The 25506-nt window shown below is 35.9% G+C and overlaps 1 protein-coding gene across 1 annotated transcript in view; it reads left to right on the forward strand.

The window, feature by feature from the left end:
• Positions 1-25506, forward strand: part of PIG-T (phosphatidylinositol glycan anchor biosynthesis class T) — a 179442-nt gene that overhangs the window by 79158 nt on the left and 74778 nt on the right. Inside the window, exons 5-6 of the mRNA XM_090408085.1 lie at positions 4783-4870; positions 20440-20534. Of these exons, the coding sequence (XP_090264211.1) occupies positions 4783-4870; positions 20440-20534 (183 nt within the window). The remainder of the gene's footprint in view (positions 1-4782; positions 4871-20439; positions 20535-25506) is intronic.

The following is a 25506-nucleotide window of genomic DNA, read 5'->3' on the forward strand; positions in this document are numbered from 1 at the left end:
AGAAGTTTATTAAGTTGAATTTGTAAGCGGAGAGTAAATAAGATTGTGAGTTAAAGAAGTTAATTAGTGTTAAAGTAAAAAGGTTCTAATTTATGCTAAAGATTTTATAATATGGATAGAGAAAGCAATCTCCCTATTGTTTAATTCATGTATAATTTGTAAATAAATGTGTTTTAATTATTTGTTAAAAGAGTGCTGCCTGATCTTTTATTTTACAACTGCACTGTTCTTAAATAAATCAGACTTGTGAGCAGGAAATAATTTAAGGCAATAAAAATGCAGTTCAGTTACTTACGAACCACGACTGTTAAAGTAAACATTGATAAAATAAACTTCGCTTGTGAGAGAGAGGGAAATCTACCAGAAGTTTTATTTAGTCTTATGCCAATGAAATGATATATTGGTGATGCAGTCTGACAAAATAAATTTCCAGTATTCATAGGCATTTGACTAGCAAATACAGAAGGTGGATAATCATAGTATGCATTAGAGTAAAGCTATAAAGAATTAGGAATAGAATAAAGATAGGAGAGAGTAAAGATAAAGAGATTTTACATATATAGGCAGAAAAAATAATATACGTTTACATCCTTACACATATAATGCTGGGAACAGTCACTACCCTATCGACCTTTATTGAGGTCTCATCAGTGAGAGCAAAACACAGAAGTGATACCGAGGTTAAAGTAATACCGAAATCAGGCATCACATCTTATTACTAAAATACTCTGGATTGGAAATAGATGTTGCAAGTTTTCCCACTTGGTTATACTAGAAATTAGAGATGCCAGAAATTATATTCTTGGTTTAAACCATGTTATTATTATTAACATAAAACGCCATGCAGTCAATGACTCATCTAGGAGGTACTTTTGTCATACACACAGCTCATCATACAATGCCTTAAACACACTCAAATTCTCTGCAGACACCACCTCTCAGGCAAGGCATTCCAATCATTCACAACTCAGCATGCAAAAAACCTGCTTCTTACTCCACTGCTCACACCCTTCTTATACAGCTTCCAGGGATGATCTGGTTCTCCCCTGATCTCCCACCATTTTCTGTAAAACCTCTTCGACATTGATTCTATGACAACCCCTTACTAACTTCTAGATTTTGAGTGAGGTTAGTAGTTGGAAGGGGATCAATCATTTGATGCTGTTGTCACACTCTCCCTCGATGAGCCTTTGGACTCCCTGGAGGTGTCGCATAATAATAATAATAATAATAATAATAATAATATCACCTCACTTCTTCCTATCCACTAGACTCTGTAAATTACAACTTGTCAACCTTTCTCATATTCAACATTCCAGAGATCAAAAACTACCTTAGTCAGTCACCTCTAGATCCTTTCCAACATCTGTTCATCCTTTTGAAAACCAGGTGACCAAATCTGTGCACAGTGATCCATGTGTGGTCTAATCAGAGTCTTATACAATGGAACAAGAATCTCCTTACTTCTACAAGTCAGCCTCCACAACATTCCTAGAATTTGTTGTGTTGTCCTCACAATTTTGGCAATGTGTCTCCTAAATTTCAAATCATTATCTAATATCATCCCAAGGTCTCTTATTTCCATCACCTCCAACAATATATCCCCACCAAGCATAAATTCTACATCCCATCTTTGTTTCCCAAATTTTAAAATCTTGCATTTTGGAACATTGAACTCACATCCCCATTTCTGTGCCCATTCGCTTAATCTATTCAAGTCTTCTTTTAAGGCCACATCTTCTCTACTCTTCATAGTTCATCCCAACTTACTCTTGCATCATTTGCAAACAACTGAATATCCACATCCAAATCTTTGCCAATATCATTAGCTTACAAGTTAAACAGCAATGGCCCTAAAACAGACCCTGAGGCACACCACTATTGATTTTCCTCTTTCAGGATATTGCTCCCCCATACACAACTTGTTGATAACTATCAGATAGCCAATCTCTGATCTAATGCACTTATCTAATCCCATTCCTGCTAGTTTTTCTATCAACTTCTCATGCCAAGAAATTATTATTATTATATAATAATATAATATAATAATAATTGGACACCTCCAGGGAGTCCAAAGACTCATCGAGGGAGGGCATCTGTTCTACAACTCTTTGTCTCACTACTCCTCCAACCTTCATCACCCAACACCATCTACCACCGACCACCACTAGTAATTTCACAGACAATCACCAAATCAATCATCAAAATTATATTTTACATACCTATAAAAGCCTTTGCAAAATCTAAGTATACTACTCTGTATTCCTCTCCTTTGTCAAACAAAGCCATCACCTTATTGTAATAAGTAAGTAGATTACTAAAACGTGACCTCCCTTTAGCAAATGCATGCTGTCCGTCAAAGATAATACCATTGTTTTCAAACTAATTCTGGATCCTAGTTCTCACAAGCTTCTTCAACATCACAACATCTGGCATAGATAGGCCTATAATTTGATGCTTGAGTTCTATCACCTCCCTTATGAAGCAGCACAGTCTTGCCCTCCTTCTGCTCCTTTGGAACTCGACCCAGTGCAAGACTCATATCAAACAAATATGTCAAAGCAGATGCCAACTTCATGGATCATTCCTTCAAAATACATGTGATATATTATCAAGTCACACAGCATTATTAACATCAAGTTTGCTCAATTCCCCATATACCTCTTGCTCACTTACAGTCAGCCTCTACTTCTCATCATCAACTGCTCTCAAACTCTCCATGTCACATTCACAAGAATGAAAGTATCTCCACTATATCTTCTGCAGCAGTTGTTCTTGTACCATTTTTTTCAATCATTCTTCTCCTTCTTTTTTTTTTTTTTTTTGCTGGCTACATATCAAAAGATCTTCTTAGGATTCTTTTTGGCTTCATTAGCTAACTGCTGCTCATTCTTAACTTTTGTTACCCTTACCAACCAAGTCACCCTCCTTGCCTGTTCTTTGTAATCCTCATGGAATTGATTATTACCACTTCTCTTATGCTGCGTCCATCTGTATCACATGTTTAATCTCTTCATTCATCCATTTCACACCTACTATATTTAACCTTCTGACCCTTGAAATACCTTTAGACATTTCTTCTACTAGACAGTTCTTGAATATTAGCCAAGCTGCATTGATCGCTTATCCATGTGTAAGCAAACAAAGTTTGTGCTCGAAGTAACTTCATGACTGGACAACTCTTATATAGAGACTAATAACTTTACATCACTTGTCTTAGTATCTCATAATGCAAGGCACATATCCTTCGCGAGCAAACTTTGTTTGCTTACACTTAGATAAAAGATTAAACCAAGATATAATTTCTTGACATCTCTAATTTATGGTATAACCAAATGGAAAAACTTGCAACATATTTCTCCAATCCAGAGTATTTTAGTAATAAGATGTGATACCTTTTGGCTACTTGTATATGGAAATATGATTTCTGCATTACTTCAACCTTGAATCACTTCTGGGTCTGGCTCCCACTGATGAGATCTCACCATAGATTGAAACTGGTTTGGATAGTGGCCTTTCACATAATGCATAGCACTCTACATTTCCATAAGGATATGTGCCTTTCATTATGGGATACTAAAGCATATATCCTTCACATGCAAACTTTGTTTAACCAAGAATATAATTTCTTGGCATCTCTAATTTATAGTATAACCAAGTGGAAAATCTTTCAAAGATTTAATGATGTAATTATTTGTTTTTACTCTTATTGTATCTTAGAAGAATCAATATTAATTGCAGTAACATGAATTATTGGTGTGATTAATCAGTCTGTTTATTTAATGATATCTTTATTAATTTTAGCACCCATTTTGACGGAGTATCTGGAGCATTCATTAGCATCAGACTTCATGCCATTAGGATATGGTGATCAGGCCTAAGTTGTTTGGAAAGCACATGTTATATGTTATATAATGTATTACTTAATGCGACATCATATTATATAACACCATTATATCCATTCCATTCATGTTCCATCACCACATTATATAACACCATTATATCCATTCCATTCATGTTCCATCACCACATGTGGTGGTGATGGCACATGACCACATGCGGGATGACATGTGGTGAGGACCCTAATGCCTCCACATATTGTTGTAAGTATTCATGGCTGTAAATCTGTGTGTGTTCACATGACAGAATTACAGCCTAATTTAGAGACTAATAACTTTACATCACTTGCCTTAGTATCTCATAATGCAAGGCACATATCCTTCACGAGCAAACTTTGTTTGCTTACACTTAGATAAAGGATTAAACCAAGATATAATTTCTTGACATCTCTAATTTATAGTATAACCAAATGGAAAAACTTTCAACATATTTCTCCAATCCAGAGTATTTTAGTAATAAGATGTAATACCTTTTGGCTACTTGTATATGGAAATACGATTTCTGCATGGTTTGCCTGTTCTGAAGACGAAAAACCTGGCAGTTTCCCAGCTGAAAACCCTCTAACTCTGTGTGAGAGTTGGAGGGTTTTCCTTTTAGTCGAAAGACACCAGATAAAGGTTCCTCACGTCATATACAGAAATCGAACCAGTGTTCCTTTGGTCTTTCTGATAAGAGGAACAGTGTCATATAAAATAACATAATACTGTTATGCTGTTAGTTACATAAAATAACATTATATGTTATATTATGTAAAAGCATACCATCAACAGGTAATTATTATATCATGTATTATAAAAGGTGCTTTTGATTTTGTTTAGTTTCACATCTCTATTTAACAGAGAAAAACAGTCCTTTTAACAATTTTATTATAACATATTATAGACGGCCAACTGTACAAGTATAGCCATAGAGCTTAAGCAGTCTGTGTCAATTGTATTTGAACCTCCACTTTTTCAACAGGGAAAACAAGGTTTGTATGTTTTTTTTTAAGAAAGCTATTGCTGTCCTTTACAGCTCTTAATTACTGTTAATATAATTGTTATTTCTGGATTATTGAAGTTAACATTCTACTGATTATGGCATTCATTCATTTAATTAGATGTATCTATAAAATTTTGTTTATTTTTTGTTTCATTATGTATATATTTACTCAGTTATGATATTTCAATACTTTCATTTATAAATCCTTCATAAGTAATTAACATCTAAATTTTGACTGAGTGCTAATTAAAATTCATGCAGGTGTAGCATTTTTAAATTAACTAATTGGCTGGTTTGTAAACTAACTTTGTTTAATATCATTTTAACACCATTAAATTTATAGTAACTTCATTAGGATTAAAGGAAAATGATACAAAAATAAAAACACTTAAATAAGATTGATGTACACAGAGATGTATTAAAAAAGCTGTTAATATTATAAACAATAGACAATTCCAGTCTCATGTTACAAACATTATGTTTGCCATCAGCATGCTTACATTTTTCTTCTGGTAATCCTTGAAATAATTTAGGCTGAAGTATTACTTGAGATAATAAGCATCTTATACATCTCAAAATCAGTCCCTGATTAATGTTGAGTTCCAGATGAATTCCACAGGGGCAGTGGAATTCATCTGTCACTTAAAGATATTCACAATCATCCATGCCCATGGCAAGATTCAGACTTGCAGTGTCTCTTGGTTGGCAATTAAATATATTTCTACTTAGCTAACCACAGCTGTCGCATATTAGCATAGTAGCTATGTCCATGGTATGATAGGTGTAGCCCATGATTAAACCTGACTTCTCTTGTCATTTATTAGAAATATTCGTTCTTTCTCCCATGTTTACCACTGTAAGGGTTTTCTGTAAAGACTATTTAGACTATTTTTGGAATGGATTGCTACTATTTGGAGAATATAGGAACCTAGATAGTTTTTGGATTGGCTTGCAGCCCTTACATGCAAATCTTTTAGTACACTAGAAGTTTAACCACGGTATGGTAGGGAGATGAAGTCTCTATATCTAATATCTGTGATTGAGCATAATATTATCCCTGTACTTTTGATGACCTAAAACATTAATAGACATTTGAAGAAAAAAAATTTTTACACTGAAAGACTTGTATTTGAAGATTTATTTGTATATAAAATTTTGCCAACGTATCAAGATCATTTTCAGTGCAGTAAAAAATTCAAAAAATTAAATTAGGAATAAGGAATATAATATAATATAACTAAACAATCAACAACTTCTTTTTCTGCCCATTCACACAAGGATGGCGATATAGAGTAGCACAGTTCAAACTGCTCTAAATTCCTAATGATGTTATATATATATATATATATATATAGTATACATGTTCAGATTGTGCCAGCTCATTAAATTTAATATACACTGGTCCAAAAGCCAAGGATGAACTAGATTTTTACCTGTATATGAAAAAATTTTCATGGCTGCTGCCAAATGTGGACATAAATTTATTGCCAGTATACTAATAAATTACAGACTTCATAGCTCAATCGTTATAGACAAAGCCCTTTGGTTAGAAAAACCTGGGTTCTGTTCCCTTCAGTGATGTGGGGAACCTTTATCTGGTCTCTTTCAATGAAAGGTGAGTTTGGGGTTATTTTTCACCTGGAAACTCAGGTTTTTCATCCCCCAGAACAGGCAAACTGGCCCCATGAACACATACATCTACAGACATAGGACACACAAGGAGGCTTAGAGCTAACCACCTTATCCTCAAGTTGTGGTTGTGAAGGTCATAGCTTGGAAGGTCATAGGTGCTTAAGTGCCTGTTAGGACCACTGATGGATGGATACTAATAAATTATATTACACAAAAATGTGTTATAAATTTCATACAAGTTAAATTGCAATGCGTTTTTGCGAAAGTTACAAATTTCGTAAGGATTTAGTTAAGAAATTAACGTACAGTACTTACAGAAAACTTTGCAGAGCGATATTTCAGTATGAAATATGTCCACCCTGAACTGCAGTGCAGCTCTCACAACATTATATGATGCTTAGCACCAAGTGATTCAGAAGTTCTTGGGCAAACTGACTGACTCCTCTTTCAGAGCAAGATAAGGCCTTTACTTTTTCGAAATTCCCTTGAGGAGAATTTTGAGCAGCAGCGCATCTCCCTATTGTGTCCCAAATGTGTTCTATGGGGTTGAGATCTGGGGAGCATGCTCTCCACTTGAATCAATTAATATCTTCAATTATTGCAATATCGTTCACCAGTCATATTCCCCATTTTTTTTTTCAGCACTTTAGTTCACTGCATCCATTAAGCATATTACCTCTCCACTCCATGACCCCAGCACCGCCGTATCTGTCTCTTTCAAGAACATTCTCGTGATGGTAAGCAGTATCACTTTCATTCCAGAGATCAAGTGTAGTCTAGAATTGGAGGAAAGACTAAAATGATGACTCTCATCTGTAAAAATACATTAGCCCTGTGTCTTTTTCAATTTTTATGGATACAACACCAAAAACGTGCTCTATAATGAGCTGTGGATAAAAGAACACAGGCTACAGCACTTCAGGCACATAGGCCTAGTTATTTCAGACATCCTGCCACAGTTTGCTAAGATAATATCCACATACCTGTGCTTGAATGGAGCTGACCTGAAAGCTGACCTGCTGTGGTGCATCAATTATGTTTTGCTGCACTAACCAAAAATCTGTCTTCATGCTCTGTGGTAGATTGAGGGTGACCCCCTAGCAAAACTATGGAACACGTTCTGTCGGTTTGAAATGCTTTCCAGATTCAATGCTATGTCAGATTCCAAACTCTCTGGCATTATCAGTAATTATATGGTCTTCTTCAAGCTTTCCAATAATTCTTCCACACATGAAATCATCTAGATGATATCTTTGAGACATTACAAGACATTCAAGTTTGCAAGCTTCATGAAAAGAGCTTCCTTCAAACACAATTCGCTTAGTGCAGTTTTTTATCCTGGTGAGTGCTTCCATGTGATCCCTTTGTGTGCAATTCAAAAATGTGAATGTGTACACACTTTCTACTGGAAATTGTCATTTATACAAATTGCCACAAGCTGATTCATCTGAATTTGAGTTTGTAATCTTCAGAAATAGTGTTCCCCCTTAGGTTTTGGATACTAGTGTACTTTAAATGACCCTCATAATAAACATTTATGAATCTGTCAGTTTCACAGAAGTATAGTAAACTATAAATACAAGAGATTTCATAAATGCACGGTACACAGAGGGAATAAAGTCTATCCTTTGCAGGTCCTAGAAACAAGGTAACCATCGATAACCATTGATTAAGTGTACAGACAGCCTCCTTAAAATAACTACAAAAATTGATATGATCTGTAGATAAGGTTGCCAACCCTCTCAGAATGGGTCTCCTGAAATCATAATTATTCTCCCAGAATTATCTGACAAGGTTATAAAATTTAATTAAAAATGAAGTGATTATTTTAATTTTTATATTCAAAAATCTTTTACTAATAAAGTTGCCACTCATATCGAGTGAGTTTTGTATTTTATAATCATGTGCACCTGTGCATGCATTTCAGACCATTGTCTTCATAGCATATCTCCAGCTTCTGTATTATGTATATACGTCCTCATCCAGTTGCAGCAGATGAGCAGCTCTTCTCAATTTTTCTTGGTCTGTCGCCTCCGTCATTCTTAAACCAGTCCATTCCACGATGTCATTGAACCACTCTCTAGTTGATCTTCCATGTCCTCTCTTCTGCTCAACTTTCCCTTGTAATATAGTTCTTGTCAAATGTCCCGAAGAACCTCTCAGAAGATGTCCTGCAAATCTGGTCTTTCTTTGCATAATATTCTTGAGCAATGTTCTTTCCATCCCAACTCTTCTTAAAGCTTCTTGATTTGATATTCTCTCTGTATAGCTAATCTTTTCCATCTTTCTATAACACCACATTTCCAATGCATTAATTCTTTCCATATCTCTCTTTCTGATTGTCCATGACTCACTTCCATAACTTGCAATACTCCAAACTGTTGCTTTAACTACTCCAACTCTAACACCTACTTTAATGTTCTTGTTTATTAAAATTCTCTTTATTTCCATAAATCTCGATTTAGCTTTGCCTATTCTATTTCTAATGTCCAACTCTGAAGTTCCTTTCTCTGAGATCCAGCTACCTAAATATTGAAATCTTTCCACTTCTAAAATCTTTCCTCCACATCTTATCTTTACGTTATCTCCTATTTTTCTGCCCATTATCATTATCTTGGTCTTCTTTGTGTTAATCCTTAGTCCATACTCTTTACAGGAGTTTTCAATTGTTTGAAGAATTTGTTGTAATCCATTTTCACTTTCTGCCATCACCATTACATCATCTGCATATCTTAAGTTATTAATGATTTGTGCATTTATTTTTATTCCTTCTTCTACATCCTTAAGTGCCTCTCTAAGCATTTGTTCACATACAAATTAAACAATAATGGTGATAACTTGCATCCTTGCCTGACTCCTCTCTCCACTGGGAATTCTCCTGTTTCTTCTCCATTAACACATTCTAACGCTGTTTGTGTCCAACATATTCTCTTTAAAATTTCTAAGTCATAAGAGTTAATATCAATATTTTCTAGAATGTCAAAAAGCCTTTTATGTTTCATTGTATCAAATGCCTTTTCAAAGTCTAGAAATCCCAAAAACAACTTTCCACCTTGGTTTAGTGTTTTCTCCCCAATAATTCTTAGACAAGTTATAGTCTCTCTAGTTCCTTTGTTGGTTTGGAATCCAAACTGTTCCTCATTCATTTCTTTTTCTATTTTACTCTTAATTCTCTTCAAAATTATTTGTGCCAGAATTTTTGCTGCGTGAGTTATTAGACTTATCGTTCTAAAATTGTTACAGTCCAAACTCCTGTCTTTTTTGAAATGGGGGATAAAAATTGATCTTCTAAACTCCTCTGGTAATTCTTGTCCCTCATAAATTCCATTAATAATTTGCCATAACACTTCCATACCTTTTTCACCTATATTCCTTTATAAGTTCTATCTGTATACCATCTATTCCAGGGGATTTTCCTTCTTTCATCTTTTGAATTGCTAGATTCAATTCCTCCCTCATGATGTACAACCTCTGCCCACTATGCTCTTTTATTTGATTTTCTCCTCTTTCTCTATCTTCATAAAGTTTACTTACATATTCTTCCCATCTCTGTAATATCTTCTCTTTTTCTAACAGAATTTCACCTCTTTCATTCTTGAATACTCCAATCCTTTGCATCCTTCTCCTTCCTGTCATCATATTAATGTTTTTATAAACACCTTTTATGTCATTTCTTTCCATGTGTATATGCACATATTAAAAATTTTAGATTATGCATTATTAATAACCATGACAGATACAACATCAAAAAACATAAATTTAAGTTTTATATTGATTTATGATATCATCATCATCATCCTCTCCTATGGTGGTGGTGATGATGATGATTTATGGTTTTAATGACACAAAGACAGCAAAGGTCATACTATGGCATATCAAAGGTTATAGCAATACACTAGGTAAGACAATCACAAGCATCTATGCCCTCGGTGGGATTCGAATCCATGATCTGTTGTTTGGAAAGTGGGTGTGCTAACACTCAGCCAACCAGGCTGGCCTCTCCTAAGGAATATCTTCAAGGAGAATATTGATGCTGCTATATAATTATGTTCGCATTATTATGTGAACTTAATTAGGGAATAAATTCAGAGGTCATATTGCGAAAGTGGCTAAAACAACTCATAGGATTACTTGGTTATTGAGGAATGTCCTGACATGCAGGGATAAGAAGATTATTATTTTTCTTTATAAGGTTTTGATAAGACCTCATCTGGATTATTGCATAGAGATTTGGTCACTTTGGCTTCTTGGAGATGTGGATGTAGTGGAACGGGTTCATAGGCGAGTAACTAAGATGGGCAGGACTGTATGATGCCCAATATGAGGAAAGATTGAAGATTTGTGGGTTAAAGAATCCTACAGAGAAAAATGTGTGGGTTGATCAGTGGATAAGATGTGAGAGACATATAAGTTGCTTTGAGGGGTATACAGGATTGATGTGAATGAAATATTTCACTACATGAATAGAAGCCATCCTTGGAAATTAAGTAAGAGTGTGGTTAGTAAGGAAGTGAGGACTAGATTTTTTTTGCTTGGAGAGTGGTGAATGAGTGGAATAGATTGCCAAAGTCAGTTGTGTTTACTTTGTCAGTGAATGATTTCAAGGCATAATATGACAGATATTGTATATGTATTGACAAAACTGTTCGTAGGGAAAATGTCGGTAGGAAAGTTGTTGAAACTGTTGAAAGGAAGTTAATAATAAAAATGTACTAATAAATGCAATGCCTCAGAACAAAAAAGTAAATGAGGAGGAGAAAGGGAATAGGAAACTGGGATGAAAGCATTGAAGCAATAATCAAAGATAAGAAAGAAGCATATAAACAATGGATAAACACAATATCACTAGAAGTAAAAATTAATTATAAATATAACAGAGCAGTAGCAAAAAAAAGCATCTTGAAAAAAGAATAGAGATACATGGGATAACTTCATAGCTAAAGAGATCTTACAGTGCAGAGACCAAATACATACAAAATTCTAAGGAATATGAATAAGGAGGTAAAAGAAAAAGGGAAACTTGAAATAATCAAAGAGAAAACTTGGTTGGACTTCTTCCAAAATTTATGGTAAGATAGAATCTAAAATTAAGAATCTAAAATCTAAACTGACATAATATTTACTATTTACTATACAGTGAAGAAATAACATTACATGAAATCCAACAAGCAGTACAGCAGAGCAAATCAGGAAAATCCCCTGGAGAAGATGGAAAAAATATAGAACTTTAAAATATGCAGGCATCATACGACTCTTAAAATTATTTAACAAATCTCTGTCAGCAAGAAAAAAATCCAGAAAGTTGAAATACCATTTCATGTAAAGAATATTTGTTAATGGATTAGGAAAACAAATCACCTACATTCAGTTAAGCCTGCAACATGCAAGATTAAAATTAATCCTATAGAGGGTAGTAAGTCTAATTATAAAGATAGTGAAGGTCATCTCCTGATGGCGTGGGAAAGAAAGAAATTTTTTTTTTTTTTCTTTTAAGAAATATTAAGTCTTTGTAAAATCTCTCATGATAAGTGACTTTGTAACTTATCATGTTCAGTTTTATATGTTTTTTTTTTTATTTAGGAGAATGTACTCAGAAAATTGTTAAATTTTGACTGAAATAATATTTTCTGTATATTATTGTATTGAGCCCTTGTAAAAATAATGTGGCACATGACATCATTAAGTAAGGTATTAAATAATGTTAAATCAGTATGTCTAATGCTAAGATTAATAAAACGTCTTGAGAATTTCTATAGATGGGAATTTACAGACCCGCGAAGCATAATGTCATGATATCCAGAGGTCAACACGTTACCATAGTTGCCATGGATAAAGAGTTCCAAAGCAAAGAATGATGTGCGCATGAGCAGAACGGAGGTCCAGGCCTATATAAGGCAGATCATCCAAGAAGAAATTTGTCTTAGGATTTTCCTTTTCTTCTTTTACCTAAGTTCCCATCATGCCAAGTTAGCTATCGGAAATTGAAAGAGAAGCATTGTTTGTCTTAGGATTTTCTATCTCTTCCCATACTTGAGATCACTGTCATGCAAGATGTTGTTGTCAGGAATTGAAGGAGAAGTGTCATTTGTCATCTATCTGAATTGCCGCCACATGAGAAATGTTGTGTCGAGTCATTGTGGAAGGAAGGAACTGTACGTTGCCACCATATTAAGGATCCAATAAGGAAAGGCACACCCAACTACTCGAACAAGAAAGAAATTTGGTGGGAAAACAAAAACATGTCGGTAAGCGAAAAGAAAGATAAAAAGAAGACTTATGCACAAACTTATGTACAAAAGTTTGTAAGAGACTGTCAGCTGAACAAATATTGTAAGTAGTTGCAATACTGAACAAGAGTATATATCTATGTTTGTGAGATATTGTATGTCAAAGGTGAATTAGGCTTGACCAAGGTATGTCCTATATTCAAGTAATGTTATGCTAAATTGTGAATTAGCTTCGAACAAAAATTTAGAGTAGAAAGAATTGAGAGTAGCAAGAATACTCTAATGACTTTGTGTATATAGTGTATCATTCTGTAAGTAATTCCTTTTGTCTTAATTAAATGATTTGTGAACAACACATTGGGCTGATTCTGTCAATGCACTATCCAAAAAAAAAAAAAAAAAAAAAATTCGAACCTGTAAAAGATAGAAGTTATTATGATTTACATTTAAGCCACAACTAGTTTAAAGTAAGAATAATATAAGCAGAGAATATAAACGATATCTGCTTTGTCTTACGATCTTATACTCTCGTACTTAATATATAGTCTAAGTAACACAGTTGTTAAACAAATACATTTGTTACATTATAGAGTGTGAGAAATAAGATATAGTAGAAATAAATATATGGCGGCAGCTCATAGCTTTAGGCAGTCGATCATTAACGATAGCTATGTAAACGAAGATACAAAGGCAAAGTAGGATAGTGGAGGTATGTAGTGTAACAAGAGGTGCAGTCAACAAGACTAAGTGTATACGTATGTTAACAAATGAACATGTATCAAAACAACCAAATAGCTCTAAGAACCAATGAAAAAAGTTACAGAATGAAAATCACTAAACAGAGGGCAATGAAAAAAGTTACAGAATGGAAATCACTAAACAGAGGTGGGGGGGGGGGCGTTCTGTCAAGGATGCCCAATGTCACCACTGGTATTTATTTATTCATCTATATAGATGAATCAGTAAAGAAATGGAAGGAAAATATAAAACTGGTGTGAAACTATACTTAATATCCTTTTGTTTGCAGATGACCAAATAATCATAGCAAGAAGTGAAGATGAACTCCAAAAATCAATATATGCCTTAAACATATGTGGGGAGGGGGGGGATTGGAATGCAAATTATTGATGAAGCAAGCACAAAATACAATTGAAAATTGTGAAGTAATGCCAGATAGCATTGAGAGTGAGATTAAATGTGGCATGGTTGAAAGTGAGAGTAAAAGTGTCAAACAAAAGAATAGTTTGACTGATGTAAAGAATGAAGAATTGGCTGTAATGAGGGAGATAGCTTGATTGTGCAGAGTGATACGTAGGGGAAGCGACAGCTGGAGTGATTGCAAAAATGTCTACTGAGTGGATCAGCTGATAACAAAAAGAAAGAAGTGTGAGATAAGAACAAAGAACAATTATACGGCGATTCAATTATAAATGGTGTGATCAATGAGAGTTTGATAAAATTGTGCTTTCCTGGTGGAAAAATTAATGATGTTATTGAGGCTATTAGAACACAAAAGCATAGAGTAAAGAAATGCTTGTAGTGGCCGGAACGAATGATTTAAAAGGAAAAAAGTATGGCATGAGAGAGAGAGAACATGAAAGAATTACTGGAAGTAGCAAAAGAAAAGAATGAGAGTTAAAATAGTGAGTTTTTTGCCACAGTATGACAGAGTAGTGCTGAGAAGGAGGTCCATAATAACGAATGACTCAATGCATAGGGAATGGTGTGGAGTTTGTGGATGCTTAGAGTGAGTTTGACAGGCAAAAGGACTTATATAAGAAGGATGGTTTGCATCTGAATGGATTTGGTGTTTGGAGACTGGAAAAATTGTTGTTGAATGAAGTGAAACTGGATGTACAGAATCAGGGAAACTAGAGCTTTTAGGAGGGATTGGTAAGCTCTTGAGTGAATATGCAGACATCAGTGAGGTGGTTAGGTGTAAGAATGTGTATAATATCCCTGAGTTAGTACCAGTGGTAACAAACCAAAATGGGATAGTTAATATAAAGCATCGAGATAGGGGTGGGACTACAGGGCTTTTACACTTTATGTACACTAATGCCAGGAGTATTAGGAACAAGCAGGAGGAATTTTTGGCCTTGGTTGGCTCATCCCGGCCAAACTTTATTGGCATTAGTGAGACATGGCTAACATAAGATGATATAGTTAGTGGGATTAGAATGTAAAGGGTATAGTGTGTTCAGGAAAGATAGAAAAGAATTGGGGGGGGGGGAGGAAGGAAGATTGTTATTGATGATAGCCGATGAACATCAACCAAGGAGAGTAGCAGTTCAACTGCAGGACAGTGAAAATAGCACATTTGAGGCTATCTGGTGTGAGATTAAGGCCAGCAGAACAAAATAAACAGTTAGATGCTGCTATAGACCAGGGGATGGAAAAGATGATGGAGATAGTATGCATCGGCAAATAGACTCAATGAGTGGAAGATAGGTAATTATTATGGGGGATTTCAACTATGGTAACATTGATTGGAAGGAGAGAACACATGGGAGGAAGGAAATGGATTTTATGCAGGGATAATTACCTAAGACAGCATGTATTGGAGTATACTAGGGTTTTGAGAGTGCTCGATCTAGTAATTGCATCTGAGAATTTGTCTGTAACGAATATGACCACATTGCCACTAATTGATTAGAGTGATCATATGGTCTTGACCTGGGAGGTGGCTAAATATGTGGAATTTTCAGTTAAGACAGGGTATATGTAGAATTACCAGGCTGGTAAGTATGAGAAGCTTAGGAGATTGCTTCGATCAGTACCTGACATGTAAAACTGCAAGGGCTGAATGTTGAGTGCATTGGAAGTGGTTTGAAGGAGGTAATGGCTGACCGCATACCTAGAATCAGGAGAGTAAATCAAGTGGGAGTTAAATGGATGAATAACACCATCAAGCCAGAGCTGCAAAAAAAGAAATAATTGTGGAGGGAATTTAAGGAGAAAAGTGACCTGTAGGCATAGGCCAGAAGGGTAACTAATGTGGTAAGAAACAAAAGTAGATTATGAAAGGAAGTTAGCAACGCAGGCTAAAGAGAATCCCAAACAGTTCTTTCAATATGCTGCAAGTAAAAGAAAAAATCTATACAGCAGAATGATGCAATAAGGAATGCTAATGGTAGGAAGGTAACTGAATCAGTTGAAATAGTAGAATTACTAAGTGAACACTTTGGAAGAGTATATCATCCAGGCAGTGATATTGTGAGGGAACCGATGTCTTATACGGGAACTGTTGTTAATGAAATGGAGGTGAATTGCATATTATAGAACCTTAATGTGAATACATCTGTTGGATTGGATGGTATACCAGCTCAAGTTTTACTTGAAGTGGCAAAGGAATTGTCAGTGCCCTTGACCATATTGTTTAATCTAAATCTCAGCTCTGGGTTAGTCCCAAGGGAGGGGGGTGGAAAGAGGGGAAAATAGTTCCATTGCATAAAGGTGGCTCCCAGACTGCTGTAGCAAATTACTGACCAATCAGCATGACAACAGGAGTTGTCAGAGTATTGGAGAAGTTGGTCAAGTGCAAAATACAGGAATGGATAGATGGAAATGGGATACTGTATAGGGGGGTGAGCATGGTTTTGTGAAGGGTAGATCATGCCTCAGTAACTTGCTCACGTTTTATAATACAGTGACATCTGAATTGGATAAGGATAATGGGTTTATAGTGATACTGCTGGACTTTGCAAAAGGCCTTTGATAATACCACATGGAATTCTAATCAGTAAATTGCAGCACATGGGGATGGATATAGAGTTGGCGAGATGGATAGGAGGGTAGTTGATCAGAGAGTTTATCAGAAGGTGAATCCAAAAGAAAAAACCCTATGACTAGTGGTGTGCTGGAAGGTTCTGTTCTTGGACCACTGCTATTTAATTTGTTCATTAATGATATAGGAAAGGATTTGAGAGAAACTGTTCAGTTATTTGTTGATGATACAAAGTTGGGTAGAGCAATGGTTAATACACATGATGTCAAAATTTTGCAGGATGATTTGGATAAATTGGCAGACTGGGCTATGGAGAATGGATGTCAGTTTAATGTGGCAAAGTGTAAAGTTATGCATTTTGGGGTGAAAAGATTATCAGCTGTATACATGTTGGTGGAACCGTACTTCAGGAAATTGACGAAGCCAAAGACTTGGGAGTGTTAATGGATAGGGAGTTAAAGTTTAGGGGCCACAAAGCAAAAGTGACTAGAGCAGCTCATCAGATCACTTGGTTACTGAAGAGTACTTTGACGAGCAGAGACAAGCAGGATATTATTCCTCTTTATCGAGCCTTGATGAGACCCCATCTTGACTACTGCACGCAGATCTGGGAGCCAAGGTTTCTTGATAATGGGGAGGTGGTATAGAGGATCCAGAGGATAGGAGTGACTAAGATGGTAGCAGGTCTATGGAATGAACCTTACAAGAACAGGTTGAAGTTTTGTGGGTTACAGAAACTGGCTGGTAGGTGGAAAAGGAGTGATATGATTGAGATATTCAAATTACTGAGGAGTTTTTAAAAGATTAATTCAGAGGAAAGTTTTCAGAACAGGTGTGGTTGTGGGAGAACTAAGGCCATCCTGGAAACTGAGTAAGGGTGTTAGAACTAGGTTTTTTACTTGGGGAGTGGAATAGGTTGCCAGAGTCATTCACAGAATCTATGACTGTGAATGAGTTCAAAGTAAAGTATGATAGATATTATGCAAATGTTGAATAGTTCTTGACATAATATTTAGGCCTCCCTCGATGAGTCTAATGACTTCTTGGAGTTGCCTGTGATAATAATAATAAGAATAAATATCAACGGACAAAAGAGGAATGAAAGTTTTACCTATGTAGCCAAGCCCATACATTCATGCATATGTTATCAGACTCAGACAGATTGCATGATGTTTTTAACCTTCTACAAAGAATTAATTTGTACAAACACATTTGACTTTAATTTTGTTTATATGTAGATACTGCACTGTGTAACTGAATATTTGTACATAATATTGTTTGGTAATTTCTCTTTGACTTTATGTACTGCTGTAACCTTTGCTGTAATTTTATTTATATACCGCATTGTTTAACTTCATTTTTGTGCATGCACAATGTTTACTAATTTCTCTTTGATTATTTAAGTACTGCTGTAACCTTTGCTATAATTTTATTTCTCTGTAGATACTGCATTGGTTGGCTTGGTTTTTGTACATGCATATTGTTTACTAGTTTGTCTTTGACTATTTATGTACTACTGTAACTTTTGCTATTCTTGCTCCAATAAACCATAAACCAAATAATCTATAACCCTTTGCTATTCCACAATTTAAAACCAGATAAATATTTTCAGATTTTCTTGTGATAAAGCTACCTTTTCAAACAGCTGTGCCTATGGCTGATATTTATTTTATTTATTTTGTATGAGGTTCCCCTGTAAAATCTCCCGTGATAAATTAAGTTAGTTAATTTATCGAGCTCGGTTTACAAGGATTTCAAACACATGTATATATAATGTAAAATGTGAAATTAGAATAATACCTTATATTCTTATAAAGCACATAAAATAATTCCTGTTGAAAGTTGTATGAAAGACTAAAGAGAGGGGATTAACCAAGATTAGGAAAGTGGACCAGCAAAAATAAAAGTTTGCAAGGTCTTATGAACAAAAGTAGGCACCCACATTAGAGACATTCAAATGTCTCTAATGTGGGTGACATCATCAAACAAAGTGACATCATCATGAAAACTTCAGCATTGAAACAAAGGATTAGAAAGATATTTAAGGGGACTGAGAGGGAACAGAAGGGCCCCTTTTTTTTTCACTTCCCTTCTTTGATCCTCCAAGAAGGGAAGTGAAATTTCCTTCTTGGGTTCCTGTTTCAATGAAAAGAAGGAAGAGGCTATTACCTAAGGACGTAATGGAGACTTTGGCCGTTCCTTCCTAACAGCCCGATGGATGATCATAGCGAATCCGTCAATGGGATATCTCCCCAATATTACCGGACTGTTTCCAGGATGAGATCCGCCACGTGGATGTGAGTTCTCCCCGGTGCAGACCAAGTGACCGACCAGCGAGGGTAGACAGCCGTCATCGTAGAAAGTCCGAAGAAAGGATATCGCCCGCAACTCTAGTTAGGAGCACTGCAGTTATCTATGGAGTGCCCATGCGACTATTGTGCCCTGGAGTCAAGGAATAGAAGCTAGAAAATCTGGACTGAAAAATTATTCATGTATCTGGACAGTGAATGTAAAGGTTACTGTGAGTAGGAACACTTTGTTGATGTTCTTTTTCTTAATTGTAGATGCACAGGGTTATTAGCATAAGTAATAATTGTGATTATAGAAAGGAATTGGTGTGAAATTATGCATAGTGCTGTAAATAAATATACTAGGGTAATATGGTTAGGACCATGTACAAGAATTGGAAAGAACCAAATTAGATTAGAATTAAGGGAATACTCTACATTGTAAATGTGTTAAGCAAAGTGCCAAAGTTACGTAGAAGCTATGCGTTTAACAAGTGTATGAATGTTAAGCTGTTTCCGTAATGATTAAGAGAAGTAATCTCCATGAATGTATTATTTTGTATCATCTTACTAGTTATCAATAAATGTATTGTATTTCTTTAATGACCTTGCCTGATCTTTTGCCAATGCACCATCTCAAAATAATTGCTAGCCTGTATGCAAATTGATAGAGAATCGCCACGACTAACTGCATGAGTAGATGTAATTTAACTGTAAGATTTGCCTATGTTCCTTTTCCCTGAAGTTCTCAGACTATATTAATTCAATTAGTCTAGTGCAGTCAATAATCAAACAAATTTGTCTAATTGAGAAGAATGAGAATTTTGGCTAACTGCTAATCACAAGTTGGACACATTAGAAACCTTAGGGTCTGTTTTGCATGCAGCAGGAACTAGGGACAGAGTTAAGAAAGGATAAAAGAGAATCAAAATTAAAGTAGAGTCAGCTTAAGTAAAGTGATAAAGAATCATATTAGAAGCAATTATTAATTTAACAACAGCGCACGACAATAAAGATCACAAAGATAATAAAGTAAAGCAAGCAAGAGAGATTATAACAATGGCACAGTTTAAGGAATAACATTTTTAAAAATATAACACCCACATCCCTTAGGATGGGTTGAGCCCTTCTAATGAGGGATTAAGTATGTATTTTATGGCTGTAGATCCGTGTATGTTCATAGGGGTTGGCGAGTTCTGAGGTGTGAAAAACCCAAGTTTCCGGGTGAAAAAAAAACCTCTACCTCCTTATGATACTGACTAATTCACCTTATGGATTGGAATCGAACCCAGATCTTTCCGACAAAAGGGCTTTGCCTATATGACTGAACTACAGAGGCTCCCTATGACTGCTGATATTAATAGAGAATACTTACCCATATTTTTGGATATAGATCATATCTTTGTATTTGAAGGAGGAGAAGGAATGAAGACAGTGTTGAAAGAGTTTTGTAGTATCCGGTGGAAATTTCATACCTTGAAGAACTACTTCAACTTGTTACTACAAAAGTGATGAATAAAACAACAAAAAAATTATGGTATTACTCAATTTAAAAATTTTCTGCACTAAGTGTATATAGTAGTCCAATTCAAAATTTGTGTTCTTGTTATATTTTTTGTGCATATATTTAATTTATCCTTAGCCAGACATGTTCAGTCATTTTATGAAATTGCCTTTATAACAGATTGGTCCTTTGTTAAACTGTTTGGAACAGTATTAACAAACACTTGTCCTGTTGCTGCACGTAGTACTGTGTATGTTGACATTACCATTAATGAGGTATGTATTATTTAAGCAATACCTGCCATTCAATTTTATTTTTAAGTTTGATATAACTAATGTGACTCAAAAGTTTTTTAATTTATTTCTTTACATTGAATTTAAATTTTTTATTGTGCATAAATGCTTTTGTTGCTTTTGTATAGTCAGAATTATATATATATTTCTAGTAGCAAGGCTTATACGTTGGTCATACATAACTGGTAATTAGTTTATGGAATTAACAACGCATATAAAGTATACTAATTAAAAGTAACTTTAATAAATAACTTCTATATTTTGGCAATGCCACGTTGCCATCTTCAGGAACATAAAGATATGGTATGTGCACGCAGGCACTAACAAAAGCAAATGAGGAAGAAAGCAAGAAACAATATTGTTCCTACAGTCCTAATGGTGCCCTCTGGTGGGCTAATTTGGTTGACTAGGCAGTTGGGCTGAAGTTCTCAAAATGTAAGTCTCCCAAATTTAGGGTAGTTTCATACACCCAAATTTTTTGAGGTTAGGAACATTTTTTAGAGCTGCTGAAGATTCCTTGAATAATCTTTCGTATTTAAACTTGCTGCGGTGTATTATTTTTTTCTTCCAACGAATTCTATGGTGGGTATCTAAGGCATGGTCTGCCAGCCCAGAGCGGCTGTACTGGTCAAACCGGATGTAGTCTTTGTGTTCTGAAATCCTGATATTTGTTGTTCTGCCTGTTTGGCCAAAGTAGGACAATTTGCAGCTGCAAGGGACCTGGTATACACCAGGTAGGTCTAGGGGAAGTGGTTGGTCTTTGGTAGAGCGATAAGGGATGCTAACTTTTTATATGGTCTGTAACAAGAAGTAAGGTCATATTTTCTGAAGATATTGGTTATTTTCTCAGAGGTGCCCTGGATGTAGGGGATGGTGATAGATTTGGTGTAATCTTTATTGTGGCGGGGGGGGGGGGGGGTTACTGGTTTGAGTATTTTTTGGATTTTTTTGGGGGTTATAGCCATTGGCTAAGAAAGTGTTGTGGATGTGGTTTAGTTCAGTAGTTAGGGCCTTGTCATCTGAGCAGATTAATTTTGCCCTGTTATATAGTGTTTTTATAACCCCATATTGTTGTGAGGGGGGATTGCTGGTGAATGTATCTGCCAGTATGGGTGGGTTTTCTGTAAACAGAGAAAACCAAAGATCCATCAAGCTGGCGGGTGATTAAAGTGTCTAGGAAGGGGAGGGTGTTGTTTTCCTCTTTTTCTAAGGTGAACTGGACTGTGGGGTGTTGGTTGTTTAAGTGTGTTAGGAAGGAGTGGAGTGAGTCTGAGCCATGTGGCCAAATAGCAAACACATCATCCACGTAACGAAGCCAAATAGTGAGTTTTTGTGGGGCGGAGTTTAAGGCTTTCTCTTCAAATGTCTCCATAAAGAAATTGGCCAAGGGTTGGGAAAATGGTGAACCCATGGCTGTCCCCTCTATCTGTTTGTAGACCTTTCCTTGCCAAATGAAATAGCCTGAGTTCATTGTGAACTGAAATAGGGCTGAGATATCGGGAGGAAACTTGGCTTGAATGAGCTCTAGGGTTTCTTTGAGTGGGACATTAGTGAATAGGGAGGAGACATCAAAACTGACCATTACGTCAGTGTGTTGGAGTGAGAGGTTTTCTACACTGGCTTTAAAGTGGGCTGAGTTTTTTATGTGTGATGGTGTGTTGCCAGTATAGTGTGTGAGCGTTTTGGCTAAATGTTTGGCTAATTTATATGTGGGGGAATCAATGTCATCCACTATGGGACGTAATGGCACATTTTGTTTATGTATTTTTGGGAGTCCATATAAACCTTATAATTGGTATAAGGTTTTAGTTTGTTAGTGACTTCCACAGGCCAAGAAGTGACTTTCTTAAGGAGTCTGTGGAGAGTTCTAATCTGAGAGCTGGTAGGATTATATTCAATAGGGAGGTAAGTAGTATGGTCTAGTATTCAAGCATTAAGCTTACCTTTGTAGTCCTTTTGATTTACCACCACCGTGGCGTTTCCCTTATCCGCTTTGGTGATTACTATTTTTTTGTTATTCTTCATTTTTTGTAGGGCTGTATATTCGTCTTTGGATAAGTTGGTTTTTGGAGGTTTGGCTTTAGTGAGAACACCGACTACATCCAGTCTGACGTTGTTGGCGATATAGTTAGGCAGGTTGCGAATCCCACGTTCTATTTGGATCATGATTTCTTCGGCAGCTATTCTTTTAGGAGCTAGGGCGAAATTGTGACCACGTGCAAGTGCGGTGAGTGCCTCAGGCTTTAAAACTACAGACGAGAGGTTGACTACTGTGTTGAGTGGCGGCTGTGGTAAGGAAGTAGAATTCTTTGTCAGGTTTTCGTATTTTTTCAAGTGCCGACTTTGTATTTTTTCGAACTCTTTTCTTGCCGATGCGCATGAGACATCATAAAGTATCGTCCAAAGATCATGGCCGAGTGTATTCGAAAGCTCTTCTTCTAGTGCCCATACGGTTTTGTTTACGTCGGCAAGGAGAACACGCGTCACGGTAATTTGTTCTCTTAACAGGGCGAAGCTAGTGCGATTATAAATGCGCAGAGCTTTCTGTGAAGTAAAACGGTGCTTCAATTTGACACAATTAGGGATTACCTTGTTATCCCGGCAGCGTTTTAGGAACGTCAGATGATTTCGTTGTTTGGATATCTTCAACCTCATTTTGCCGCATTGATGGGCCTTTTGTGCGATGGAATCTCCATGGATGATCAAAATTCTAGTAGCAAGGCTTATAAGTTGGTAATACATAACTGGTAATTAGTTTACGGAATTAACAACGCATATAAAGTATATTAATTAAAAGTAACTTTAATAAATAACTTCTATATTTCGGCAACGTCACGTTGCCATCTTCAGGGACATAAAGATATGGTATGTGCACGCAGGCACTAACAAAAGCAAATGAGGAAGAAAGCAAGAAACTAATATTGTTCCTACAGTCCTAATGGTGCCCTCAACAAGGGGGAGTGTTCAGGCTGTTATGACAGCATTACATGAATAAGTTTACACTATTTATAAAATCCTATCAAAAATTTTTTTCCAAATTAGTCTGTTACTTGACAGCACTCCAACATTGTCTTTTCTGACAATTCATTCTTCTAAGGCACTTCTGACTGAATCATTCTACCTAGACCATGGTCTTCCTCTGGATCTTTTCCCTGCCATTTTTGCATCAAACACATCTTGCTAACCTTTCCTCTCCCATTCTGTTTAAATAACCATACTGCCTTAGATTAGCCCTGATCATACATGCTTGAATGCAAACAATGTCAAGTTCCTTCCTAATGTCTTCATTTTTCCCACATCAATTCTTCCATTGATGCCATCTGTTCACTTCCCTAAGCTTTCTAAGAACTCTCATATCATCATCATCAAATTCCTGCCATGTACCCTCAAGAGGTGTACAGGATATGATAGTACTAGATGAAAAATTTACATCATTACTAACTTCCTATCTACAATTTTCCTCCAAATCAGTCTGTCACTTGTCTCAAGACTCCAACATTATCAGATCTTATATTTCTATCATCTAAGGCACTTTGTAACGTATCAATCCACCTATATCTTGGTTTACTCTGGGTCGTTTTCCTGCCAACCTGGCAGAGAACACTTGTTTTGCTAATCTTTCTTCACCCATTCTGTTTAAGTGCCACCTGAGATTAGCTCTGCTAACGCATTCCTGGATGCTAACAATGTCAAGTTCTTTCCTAATATCCTCATTTTTAATGTGATATTGCCATTGATGCCATCTGTTCACGCGCCTCTAATCTTTCTCAGGACTCTCATATCTGCGGTCTCTAGTCTTTGGTCAAGTGTTTTACTTCTGCCCCAGCTCTCAGATCCATAAGTTAAAACTAGTTTGAACACTGTCTTGTATATAGTTAATTTAGTGTTATGGCTAATTTCTCTCTTATTCCATATAAATTTATTCAAAAGACCTCCTATCATACCAGCTTTGTTGATTCTGTTGTCTATTTCCATATTTAATTTACCATCTTCTTTAAAAATTGTGCCTAAGTAGCTGAAATCTGCATAAAGCAAAGAGCTGACATTAACATCTCCAATTTTGATATCAGGTTTAATAGTTTATTCATTATCTATACGGATCACTTCATAATGTGATCCATATAGATAATGAATAACAGAGGGTACGCCCTTGTCTGACACCAGATTTAACATAAAACCATCTTTCTGTACTTCTTTCAATTCTAACTGCTGACTTACAACTTAAATAAAGACTAAGTATTGCTTGATATAAAGTTCCATTGACACCATACAACTGTAGTGTGTGAAATAGCTTTTCTGTTGACACCTTGTCATATGCCTTTTCCAGATCTACATATATTTAAATATAGAACGTTGTTACATTCCCATGATTTCTCAACTATTTGTCGTAAAGTGAAAATCTGATCCTGACAGCCTCTATTTGGCCTGAATCCAGCTTGTTCTTCACCAAGCTTTTCTTCCACAGTTCTTCTCAACCTTTTCTCAAGTATACTTGCATAAATCTTACCAGGAACACTCAGTAGGGAAATTTCCTCTGTAATTCTCACATTCAGTTTTATTTCCCTTTTTATATAAGGGTACTATGAGAGCTCTACTCCAATCATCAGTAATTCATCCCTCTGTCCAGGCAATTTGAACTATGCAGTGCAGCCACTGTAAGACTTTTATACCACCATACATGAGCATTTCTGGTCAAATATCATCTACTCCTGCTGCCTTTCCACATTTCAAGCCTTTGATAGCTTTTTCTACTTGAAGTATGGATATGTATTCCTGACTGTATGCCTGTTGTGTGTTTTTTATCGCTGTGCTATCACTGCTTGTTCCGTTTTTCAATTTTTCGAAGTTATTACTCCATACTTCAAGGATATCTTTTTCTCCCATTTTCATGTCATCTTTATCATCTCTAAGTCCTTTTACAGCACTCTTTCCTTCATTTCTAAGCTTCTTCAAC

The sequence above is a fragment of the Typopeltis vanoorti genome, chromosome 18 (assembly GCF_054136105.1).
Source record: "Typopeltis vanoorti isolate ZY-2024b chromosome 18, IOZ_Tvanoo_1.0, whole genome shotgun sequence".
NCBI lineage: Eukaryota > Metazoa > Arthropoda > Arachnida > Uropygi > Thelyphonidae > Typopeltis > Typopeltis vanoorti.